Source organism: Danio aesculapii, chromosome 1, assembly GCF_903798145.1.
Source record: "Danio aesculapii chromosome 1, fDanAes4.1, whole genome shotgun sequence".
NCBI classification, from domain to species: domain Eukaryota; kingdom Metazoa; phylum Chordata; class Actinopteri; order Cypriniformes; family Danionidae; genus Danio; species Danio aesculapii.
Window position 1 is genome coordinate 35,595,064 of NC_079435.1, and position 12,556 is coordinate 35,607,619.

At 36.9% G+C, this 12,556-nt stretch overlaps 1 protein-coding gene across 1 annotated transcript; it reads left to right on the top strand.

Moving 5' to 3' along the window:
- Positions 1–312: 312 nt before the first annotated feature.
- On the top strand, positions 313–9,127 carry fgg (fibrinogen gamma chain). The gene is made up of 9 exons (XM_056459451.1): positions 313–423; positions 506–559; positions 1,167–1,350; positions 2,979–3,063; positions 3,145–3,275; positions 4,132–4,265; positions 4,381–4,565; positions 6,216–6,493; positions 8,695–9,127. The coding sequence occupies exons 1-9, from the start codon at positions 364–366 to the stop codon at positions 8,877–8,879; spliced, it is 1,296 nt and encodes a 431-aa protein (XP_056315426.1). The 5' UTR covers positions 313–363; the 3' UTR covers positions 8,880–9,127.
- The last annotated feature ends 3,429 nt before the right edge of the window (positions 9,128–12,556 follow it).

The following is a 12,556-nucleotide window of genomic DNA, read 5'->3' on the forward strand; positions in this document are numbered from 1 at the left end:
CTTGTTTCCAAAATGATTAATAAAGCTATTAAGAAAGGCTTCTAATGCAACATTTACTCCACAATCTCCAAATTCTGTTTTTGATGAAAAAAAAAAAAGACTAAATAAATCATTTTAAATGTCTTATTGTCTCGATCCATTAGCACTATGTACTAACATGATGAACACGTTGGCCAACGTATATATGCATCATTTACGGTTAGTTTGGAGTCACACAGTGAGTAATAATGGGGTGGTTTTAGCTCTTGTTTGTAGAGTGGACCGTTATCTCCATCTCTAAAGAGGACCTTGATCGGATAAATATCCTGCAACAGTCAACAGAAACTCACAATCTCAAGGGTACACCGCACAGACAGGTCCAACATGGGCTCGATCATGCATGTGGTTGCTTCCATTGTGCTGCTGTGCACATTAACATCAGCGGTGAGTGACAGTTATTATATTTTATTATAAAATGTTATAATGTCTTTTTACTCATTTTCTTTTCTTCCTTATTTATTTTAAGCAACGAGGAGACTATTCACCATCACATGATTTGTGTAACCCCAATGATGGGTTTGTAAGTACAAATTCTTTATGTTTTGGATTGTTTTAAATAATAAACTCTATAACACTTTAATTAATATCAAAACAATGTTTAAATGGACCATCAAAATAATGTGCTTACATATTAATGTCATTAGAGTATTAGTAGACTGTCTGCTTAAAGGGATAGTTCACCCAAAAATAACAAACTATGTCACATTTTACTTTAGTGTTTGACTTTTTTTTCTTCTGTATTATTGTTCCTACTGTGAATGTCAATGTGTACAGGTTTCAGCATTCTTTTTAATATCTTGATTTGTATGACGAAAGAAACTCATAAGAGTTTAGAACAACTTGAGTGTAAGAAACTATGGAATTATTTTCTGAACTGTTCTTTCCATTTCTGTTATAACGTTATATTGTGATGATCTCCCTAAAGACATTCTACTGAATATAAGTAAGTTTGCAAGTACAGGTCAACCTATTCAAATCCTAATTCTTTACCAGTCTGTAGTAGTCATGAGAATTGGAGATGTAGATGCATTGATATTATGTCATAATCAACAGAATGAGCGATGCTATTTTTTTGTTCACTTTCATTGTAATAGTCAATGACACTTGATCTGTCCTCTCTTTCTCAGGGAACATACTGTCCAACAACATGTGGAGTCGCTGATTACTTACAGAGATACAAGCCTGATATGGACAGACAGCTGGATAATATGGAACAGGATTTGGAAGAGATCGCCAACCTCACCAGAGGAGCTCAAGACAAAGTGGTCTACCTGAAAGACTCAGAAGCACAAGCACAAAAACAATCACCAGGTAGCACAATTTATCATTAACTATGATATTATTTAAACCCTGAATGTTATAAAAATTGCCATATGGTATAAGCATCAAATAGAGGTAATTGCAATTTTCTTAAACCTTAAACAAATATTTATATGAATGTATGTGTATATTTGCACACACATGGTCAAACACATTCCTTCATTAATTTTCCTTCATTCCTTTGGCTTAATCCCTATACACACACACACACACACACACACACACACACACACACACACACACATATATATATATATATATATATATATATATATATATATATATATATATATATATGCCACTTTATTAGGTACACATTACTAGTACCGGATTGGACCGCCATTTGCCTCCAGAACTACCTTAATCCTTCACGGCATAGATTCAACAAGGTATCCATGATGCGAATCTCCACCACAGCCCAAAGGTGCTCTATTGGATTGAGTTCTGGTGACTGTGGAGTCCATTTGAATACAGTGCACTCATTGTCACAATTAAGAAACCAGTCTGAGATGATTCGCGCTTTATGACAAGGCACATTATACTGCTGGAAGTAGCCATCAGAAGATGGGTACACTGTGGTCTTTAAGGGATGGTCATGGTCAGCAACAATACTCAGGTAGGCTGTGGCGTTGACGCGATTCTCCATTGGTACTAATGGGCCCAAAGTGTGCCAAGAAAATATCCCCCACACCATTACACCACCAGCAGCAGCCTGAACCATTGATACAAGGCAGGATGATGGATCCATGCTTTCATGTTGTTGATGCCAAATTCTGACCGTACCATGCGAATGTGTCAGCAGAAATCGAGACTCATCAGGCCAGGCAACGTTTTTCCAATATTCTATTGTCCCATTTCGGTGAGCCTGTGCAAATTGTAGCCTCAGTTTCTTGTTCATAGCTGACAGTAGTGGCACCCGGTGTGGCCTTCTGCTGCTGTAGCTCATCTGTCTCAAGGTTCAACAAGTTCATTGTATGTTTGTGCTTATTTATTATCAGCAGGTATCTTCATTGATTTATTATTAATATATAATTAGCTTTATTTTTAATTTACTGATAAATACAATGAGGTTAGTTGCATGCCATTTTTTCTAAAAGTTACTTGGAATTTTATTTCTCACTCACTCACTTTCATTCGGCTCAATCCCTGATTTTTCAGAGATCGCCACAGTAGAATGAACTGCCAATTACTCTGGCATATGTTTTATGTGGTGGATACTTTTTTTAGCCACAACCCAGCAGCAAGAGTACACTAACCCATGAACCCCTAGGGCTGGGAAACACCCATACACTCTCTCATTCATACACACTATGGCCATTTTAGTTTATCTAATTGAACTATACCACAAATGTTTGGACTGTGGGGGAAACCAGAGCACCTGGAGGAAACCCATGCAAACATGCAGAGAACATGCAAACTCCACAGAGAAATGCCAACTGGTCCAGCAGGGACTCGTCAGTGCTAACCACTGAGCCACCATGCCACCCCACAAAATAATTTTGTAGTTTAACAAAGTAAAATGTGCTTAAAATTTAATATGTGTATTGAAGTGACTGTGGGGATGAACTGCATTTTTAAGTAAGTGTGAAACCTAATTTTCTTTACCATCTTTTGGTCAGATACTTACTTAAAGAAGTCTTCAAATATGCTGGATGATATACTACGATTTGAGAAGAGCATTCTCGCTCAGGAAGAACAAATATAGTAAGCAAATTTCATTCTCATCTATAATATTGTCTATAAAACAGTAAAAATAAAAATATACTATTCCATATTTCTCCACAGTCAACTGCAGTCAGTCCTTCAAGCTAACGAGAAAAAAATAACGGATTTAAAGCAGATGTCTATGCAGCTGGACCAAATGTGCAAAGAACCCTGCAAAGACACTGTGGAGATTCAGACAGTCACTGGCAAAGGTAAAGATTTAAACTTGAGCAAAATTCATGTTTATGACAACTGACGTGCAGTATTGACACACACACACACACACACTCATACACTATGGACAATTTAGCCTAACCAATTCTCCTGAACACGCAAACTCCACACAGAAAGGCTCGAACCAGCGACCTTCTTGCTGTGAGGCGACAGCACTACCTAGTGCGCCACTGGGTCGCCATATATATATATATATATATATAGTTTACTTTGCTTAAAGGACCCATAAAGTGCTTTGAAATGTGCTATTGTTATGTTAAACATGGAGATAGGGTGGGGTATATAGTTGCTCCTCCCCTTCAAAAACAATAGCATTTTGTTTTCTCACAGCTCTTTCAGTCAGAGTGGTTGAGCTCAAGCGCAATAAATGAAAAGAAATTTAAAGACCTCTTGAAGGGGGTGGGGCATGTCAGATGCTAGAGAGCATTTGATTGGTCAAGATTTGATGAGAAACTGAAGTATGAGGTTACGTCAAAAAAGGTTAATCCATTTATAGGCGAATGTGACAAACTGCAAGCTTTTGATGTTTATATCAGGTTAATATCTTCTAAATACGAATTTTGTCACTGTTTTGGAGTACACTAGATTATAAATATCATTAAGACTAACATACTGATACTAACATTATTAAACTTTATTTTATATTCATGGGACCTTTATAAGAGTGAAACCTTTAATTTTTAAAGCAAATGAAATATGTGCATAACTACGCATAAAAAATTAAGTGAAATCAACTTAACAGTTCCAAGTTACAATGGGTTTACTCAAAGTAAAGTCAATAATCACTGTTAACAGTGTATAAAATAAGAAAACTTAAGTATGCCATTTCCCCAGATTGTCAGGACATTGCAAACAAAGGTGGTAAAGTCAGCGGGCTGTATTATGTGAAACCAGCCAGAGCTCCTGAAGCGTTCCTGGTCTACTGTGAGATCGACAGCTTTGGACGTGGATGGACTGTACTTCAGAGGGTATGAGACACAACAGAAAATGCACAGTGACACAAACCACTTTAGGAAAATGATCGGCACAAACTTTAAACAGACACCATTATTGATTCATCAAAACGTATTGTGTTTTTCTCAGAGACGGGATGGCAGTGTTGACTTCAACAAAAACTGGGTCCAGTATAAGGAAGGCTTTGGGTACCTCTCACCAGATGACAGGACTGAGTTCTGGTTGGGAAATGAGAAGGTACATCTGCTGTCAGTTCAGTCCAGCGTGCCTTATGTGCTGAGGATAGAGATGGTCGATTGGGAAGGCAACAAAAAGTGAGAGTTTTATTTTTGCCTTACTTAGACACATAGCTGACCAATACAGTATATGTAGATTTTCAGGCTGGTGGTGCTCCACAATCCCTTTTCATTACATTTATGCACAGATTAGACATTTCCCAGCAAGCATTTTTTGTGTGTGTGTTTAAAAAAAGTCTAATAGCCGTTTAAAAGATAGCTACATTTGGGCTGTTATATACATTTATAAGACATCTATCAATAATCCAAAAATAGACTAGTGATCAAATAAAGAAATTACACAGATTTCACGAGTACACTTTTAAATAAAGCATTTTTTTTTTTGCATTTATGTATAATTTTGAATAACATTATGAGTGTGTGATATTTTGTCCACTAACTTATAATGATAAAAAGTTTGAAAAAGTGACTTGTATTGACTTATTGTCTGGATTGGTGCACTTTAATAATTCTCTTTCAACATCAAAAGTCAGCAGAACAGAAATCAATGTTTTCATTCATTCATTTTTTTTTCGGCTCAGTCTCTTTATTAATCTGGGGTCGCCACAGCGGAATGAACCACCATCAATGTCTAATAATGCAATTCATAACCGTAAATAAACAGAAAAAAAATGATTTTAAAAATGAGGAAACTTTTAAGTGAAGTTTTATAAGCGAATTGCGAGAAGAGCATGTGATATGATTGGTCACAGCTGGCTTCTCATCCGTAATCAGTAATAATCCAATCAGATTTATCCAAGCTTACAATAAATAGCCGATTTCACCCGACTGCTCTATCTTAGGTTTTGGAAGAATCGCCCCTTCCACCCCATCTACTCCTTTTCCAGGGGGAGCTCTCAAGACCTACCTGATCTCAGACTTCCCTTATATGCTTATTGACCGACAGGAGCCTTTGGCTCAATTATCTCTTAGCTCAGGGTTGTCTCTCGAGACAGCATGCCAAATCTGCTATTAACGCTAAGCATATCTAAGTGTGAACTCTTGAATTAACTAATGTTTTTACAGTGTTGTCATTCATCCCTCTGGTGCCATTCAGTCATTATTTGTGGACTACTAGGTGTCTATTAGATTTTAACTGACAGCCCAAATTTAGCCTTGTTTTTGCCAAGATGTCTGTTTCGATATCTATAAGATGTTTTTTAAACATTTAAAAATTTAGGGTAAACATTTCTATGTAACTATTTTTGTTTGTTTTATATAAAAATGTTTGTAATAATAAATGTAAAGAAAAAAAGCATGATAAACCAACCATAAACATTAGTCACTTGGGTTATGAGCAAATCATATGAAAATGTACAAATTAGATTGTATCAATTCATAAGAAATGGATAATAGTTCAGTACAGCACTTTAAGCAGTTTAATGAAAAAAGATTGTGTTAATAAATTCATACATTGCATGGGAATCAAACGCATAACTGTGGCACATCTAGCAGTGTGCTCTAGAATTTACAAGAATAGTTAGACCTCAGCAAGAACTGCCAATGAATTCCACAAAAAAATCCAAAAGTGTTCTTTATCTGCAGTTGTCAAACAGGACTTTGCTCTACCATAATTGATTTTTGCCAAGTAACATTTCATGACCTCCTCAGCCAGATCAAACATGCTGCTGAGCGTTAGAACACTCAAGAGTCAATAGATTGTGTTATAAATTTGTCTTACTTTCTCAGATATGCAGACTATGCCACTTTCAAACTTGGACCAGAAGTTGATGCATACCGCTTGACGTACGCTTATTACTTTGGCGGAGATGCTGGCGATGCCTTCGATGGTTACGACTTCGGTGACGACCCCAGTGACAAATTCTACACATCTCACAATGGCATGCAGTTCAGTACAATTGACAGAGACAACGACAAGTTCCAGGGACACTGTGCTCAGCAGGATGGGTCTGGTTGGTGGATGAACCGCTGCCATGCTGCTCACCTCAATGGAAAATACTATCAGGGTAAAGATAGTAGACATTTATTATAGACATCATAGTAGATGGTCTAGCTTTAAAAAAAAATCTACCAAAAGCCAATATGTGACTCTGGTGCACAAAACCAGCCTTATGTTGCACAGGTATAGTAACTAAAAATACATTGTATTGGTCAAATTGATAGATTTTTCCTTTATGCCGATCATGTTCCTTTAAGATTTGGTGTAGATTTCCAACTGTAAACATATCAAAAATCATTTTGTGATTAGTAACGTGTAGGGCCAGACGGAATCTGCAGACATTTTTTGCTATTTCTGCTGAGAATTTTGAAAAAAAAAAAAATTTTATGCGGAAAGATTTTAGGAGTATCATAACTAAAAACTTAATATATGAAAAAAAATATACATTTTTAACTTTTATTTAATGTTTACATTAAACATACTAAAAACAGAAAATATAACTTTACAAACTGTACTGTAAATAAATCATATAAAATGTTTATATTATTTTTATATCACAATAATATTAAGGAAATTAATAAAAAAATGGAATAAATATAAATTTACACACATTTAAGTAAATTCATAGACACAACGATGGGCTAAAAATCTGCGGATTTCTGTGCGCGCATATTCTGTGTGGGCCTAGTAATGTGCATTGTTAAGAACTTAATGTTAAAACCCAGTCTCATTGGAAATACGTGCCTATGGCTACATTTATGGGAACCACAAAATATATACCCGGGGCTATGTCTGTTACTGGGCCACGTTATCTCATCCATGCCGTTTCTCAAAAATCCACCAGAGGCTGTTGTGTACATTTCTTCGAATCTCAAATATATCACTAAGCTGATTTACTCATCGTACATGCTATTTACATGTCCTTGTTACACGCGTCCACGAGAAGCCAGTAGGCTTGTTGTCGTGCATAATATATCAGCTTGCTATTTTATTTAATTTTTTGGCTTTGTTTTACCTGGTTTCTTGAACTGTCCATTGCCGATTCATTTTGACACCATACAAGGAGAGCTATCAAGCAAACTAATCACAACCAAAAAAAAAGCTGTCCGTTTGGAGGTAACCTTTCAGAGGTAACATGAAAAGAAACAGAAGTTGTTGGTGGTGTCATACCACACAAAATGCAGCAAGATGTATGCCAGGGCACAAATTTGCAGTTTCTCAAATATGTAGCCATAGGCACATATAGCTGATAAGGCTGTGCTTGAACTTAATTTGGACAACTTTAAAGGCACATTTCTCAGTATTTTTACATTTTTTTAAGCCCTCTGATTCCAGATTTCCAAATATTCCCAGGTAGCAAAGAATTCTGGCCCAGATTTGGCAAAAATCTGGCACAGCAGGCATTCATCCACCACTGGTGCCACCACATCTTTAAGGTGGCACACAATACTTGGGCCAAAATGTACTATTTGGCCCAGATGTTAATAATTTATATGTGGGACATGTAAGTTTGGCCTATCTTGACCCACATTTAATATACATTTTTATTATTTTCAAATAAAGGAAAAAAAGTCTACCACTCAAGTTGCTTCGAGAAAAGGCTCATACATAGCACGCCTAAAGCACAACGATTCATGGGTTTATCAATTTCATTGCAGTCGTGACACACCAACATATACGGCCCAGTTCAGGCTCAGTTATGGGTTATTAACTTGGCTGAGATTTGGCTCGGATATGGTCCATGTTTGGCCCTTGTCTGGCATGTGGGTCAAGCAAAAGCTGATTGTGTGGGCCAGAGCTGGGCCAGAGATATTTTGCTATGTGGATTGGTATATCTGATAAATATTGTCCTATCTTCAAAATGTACACATCACAATGTACGCCTATTTATTCAGCTTTGATGTGATGTCACTTTCTCTTCCTTTGGCTTTTACCCTGCTTTATCAGGGGTTGCCACAACAGAATGAATCACCAATTACTCTAGCGATTGTTTTACACAGCAGATGCCCTTGTAACCGCAACATAGAACTGAGAGTACAACCCTCTGAAACACCTACACACTCTCCCATTCACATACTTTGGCCAATTTAGTTTATTCAATTCACCTATATAACATGTCTTTGGACTGTTGGGGAAAATGAAGCATCCAACGCGAACACGGAGAAGATGTAAACTCCACACAGAAATTGACATTTAGGACTGGTTTTGTGCTGAAGGTCACATATTATAAAAGCAGGAATCTCTGACATATGGTTTCTGCTCTCACAGGTGGCAAGTACACAGAGAAGGACGCAGAGTCTGGATACGACAACGGCATCATTTGGGCCACATGGCACAGTCGCTGGTATTCTCTGAAGGAAACCACCATGAAGATCATTCCCATCAACAGAATTGGTGCTGCTGGAGGCCAAGAAAGTGGTTCCAAGCAGTTCGGAGGTATTGGAGACATTTAAACCACTTGCCTGAAGATTGTCCAGTTCTGAGCTATCATTCTGTTATTGTGACACTAATGTTGAAATGCATGGGATGTGGGCAAGGTAAACGTCTGTCTGATATTTTCCATTCTACACAAACTGTCAGCAAAAGCTTCATACAGAAGTCACGATGGTCATGTTTTTAATTTGATCAACTCAATTAAAATTCAGCTGTTCTAGCATTGCACCTGTCAATAAATAAAGTTCTCTGTCTTTTGTAAATGAAAGGTATTCTGTAGTCCACTTTACTAAACCATGAGACTAGTATATGTGTATGACAAAACTACGAATGAATGATAGATGAAACATTAAAAAACATTTTATTTAAATGTCATTGTTCCACAGTTAAAGGGACTAAGCTCAATAGAAAATGAATGAATGAATGTTCCACAGTTAAATAATTGACACTAACATGAACAGTAATTCTAATTATGAACAAAATCATGTGGTAGCCTACTTATTAGGGTAGCACACTATAAAAACGTATTAAAAAAATGTGTTTTACTTATACTTAATATTATTTTAAGGTGTCCTTGTTACATGTTTTTTTGCATTTACTATAATAATTACTTGCATGCATTCTAGTTAGTACGCACAATTAATGTTTCTTAGTTGTTAAATTAATAGTTACACTAACAAGGATTAAAATAAGCGAGACCAAAGCAGAATCATCCATCCTATAAAGAACACGAGCGTGGGAGTGTATCAGTGTTTGTTGTTTTGTGTTGGTGAGTTAAACACTGTGTAGGAGTTGTAGAGCAAATGGTCAGTAATATGGATATTGCCCCCAGAACAGTGCTGTGGGGTGATCAGGCAGCACTCCAAATTCTTTATGTAAGAGGATTTCATCATCTGTGCTGTGCTGCATCAATCAATCAATACAGAGTCAGCTATTTCAACACAGGAAACACAGTGCCCTTGTGTTTACATTGTATTTTACCCACAATACATTTCTTCATTCATGTAGACAGATGAGAAGTGATAGTTTTTGTTGTTGTTTTCATATCAGCATGAAGACTACCAATCTTTAAATGAAACAGTGGATAGCGTTTTTTCTTTGATTTTATGACAATGATTTAGTTTTTCCCAATGCACATTTGTAAACATTACTTACATATCTTAATCCTGTTTTAGTCTGTAAAACGAAGTGCTTGTGTCTTAAATGACTTTGAAATGACATTGAAAATTAAATGACATTGAAAATGATTATATATATAAGGGAATAGGGTTCTACTAAGGAAAACTGGGAATCCTCACATAAACGGTCATAATTTTTGCTTTAAAAAAAATCATATTATGGCTTGTCTTTCAGCATAAGGGATCAGTTTAACCACCAGGGCCCGTTTTTTCAAAAGGTTTAATCCATATAAAATTGATCCGGAATTAGTAATCTTTTTTTTTGTGATCCGTGATCACGTAATCCAGCTTACTTTTTGAGCCAGTTTTTCAAAGCAACGTCGAATTGGATCAATCTGATCAGGATAGGAACTTTTCAGGATTACCAAATCTGGATAATCAGTGCTCAAACAGGATAGGAAATCACAATGTAGAACTGTATATATGTAAAGAGCAACAAGTAGAATAGCCAGTGTGGGGTCAATATGTTTATTTTTATTTGAAGTGAAAACAACACATTAAAAAAAAAATTAAAACCCCACCCCATCCTCTTCCAGCAGTCCACTCATCTGAGACCTACAACACAAACACTGTACATTGAGGATATTTATAACAAGTTTTAAATATAGATGTATTGAAGTAAAAAAACAAAACAAAAGACAATTTCAAAAACTCACAATAATTTCAGACTTCCTCATCTTGTCGGAGTGTAGCCTTTGGAAGCCAGTTCTCAAGTATGGCCTTGGTTTGCTGCAGTTTGGTCAGAGTCAGTTGTTCCTCTGCCAGACGAAGCTCTGCTTAGATTTTGACAGCTGTTTGGGGGATTATTTTGAGGCCAACTCTTTCTATTTTGCTGTAGACCTATACTGAAAGGCTGAATACGTTAAAGCCTACCTAATCACTGTAGCCTGATGGATGAACAAATACAATTAAAACCTTATGAGTAAATAGGATATCTTGTAAGATACTGCATGATCCAAATACAGTATTATTTGATACATTTTTTAAGTTTTCATTACATTTTGGGCATGAAATCCACGCTGAATCCAGCCTTCTGATGGGTTTAATCCAGATTTTTTGGATCAAAGTGATCCAAATCCTACAAAAAAAGTCTGAACAACCCAAACTAAAGGTTTGATCTGGATCAAATTAAAGATTGGATTACGTTATCTAATCCAATTATGTAATCCGTTTCTTTTGAAAAACCCATTTTCAAGATTTGATTTAATCCGTTATTCAAAATCCTAGTGGATTACTTTTGAAAAAACAGGCTCAGGGGATATGTGCCTGCACATTAGCCCTGTTTTTATAAACTAACCATAGAAAGGTGACCTATCATTACCAACAGGTTTCCGTATTTTCTGCATTTGGAGACAAAGTTCACTATTGCTATCAGCAGCACTGCTGATGCTTAAAAGTAGACACGGTTTAACTTAAGTGAAGTTTATTTATAAACTAATTTCAAGCGGATCACATGCTTATGATTGCTAGCGGCTGGATCCGCATTATTCAATTCTCAATGCACCAATCAGACGACTCCTAAACTACTACAAATACCCTGGGTTACAGTCCACCACTATCTTCGTTTTGAAGAATCCCCCCTTCCACCCCTACTCCTTCTTCCTAGATGGGTGACACAGTGCTTAGCACTGTTGCCTCACAGCAAGAATGTCTCTGGTTCCAGGCTTTACCAAACCAGCAGACGTTTCTGTGCAGTTTGCACTTTCTCCCCGTGCTTACATGGGTTTCCTCCCACAGTTCAAAAACATGCAACTTAAGTTAATTGACTAATCCAAATCAGCACCATAGACATGCTTCTAGTAAGTAGTTATCTCTTAAGAGCAATCACTATATGCTCACTAGTTACTACAGCAGGGGAGTTCTCGAGATCTCTGAGCTCAAACTCCTCTCTCGCCTTGCAACGGAGCCCCGGGGACGAGGATCTTATGAGGTCAGGGCTCTCTCCTGGGACAGCATGCCAAACAAGCTTATAATCAATCATCAGCTAAGTGTGAACTCTTGAAAGGCAAGTATAATAGAAAAGTCACTTGACTAATTTCATGGTTTGCCATTGGATAGAATTTAGCAATTTTTTAAACCAGAATATCCTGCTCCAGCTGTTGATTCTCCATGTGCTGCCCCAATAAGACATGGATTCTAAAAGACCCCTGAAGGTATCATGCACCAAGTCCTTCAAGCCCTGCAAGACGTTATGTGGAGCAGTCTTGGATCTCAGATATTCAGTTTGACTTGTCCTTGTATGTCAATGAGACTTGGACACCTAACAAAGGATATTGCTGGTTTGTTCCACTATTGACTTTTGTTGGTAAATTCTCACCACTGAACACAGGACTTGCCATTCAGTGTTACCCAGGACCAGTGTTCACAAAACATTTTATCTCACAAAAAAGCTATCTATTCACAGTTGCGAAGACAAACTTTGACTAGAAAGAAGTCCTAAAGTGATAGAGACAAAAATGAAAATTCTGTAGTCATTTAGTCTCCCTCATGTCATTTTAATATTTTTTTCTGCAGAACAC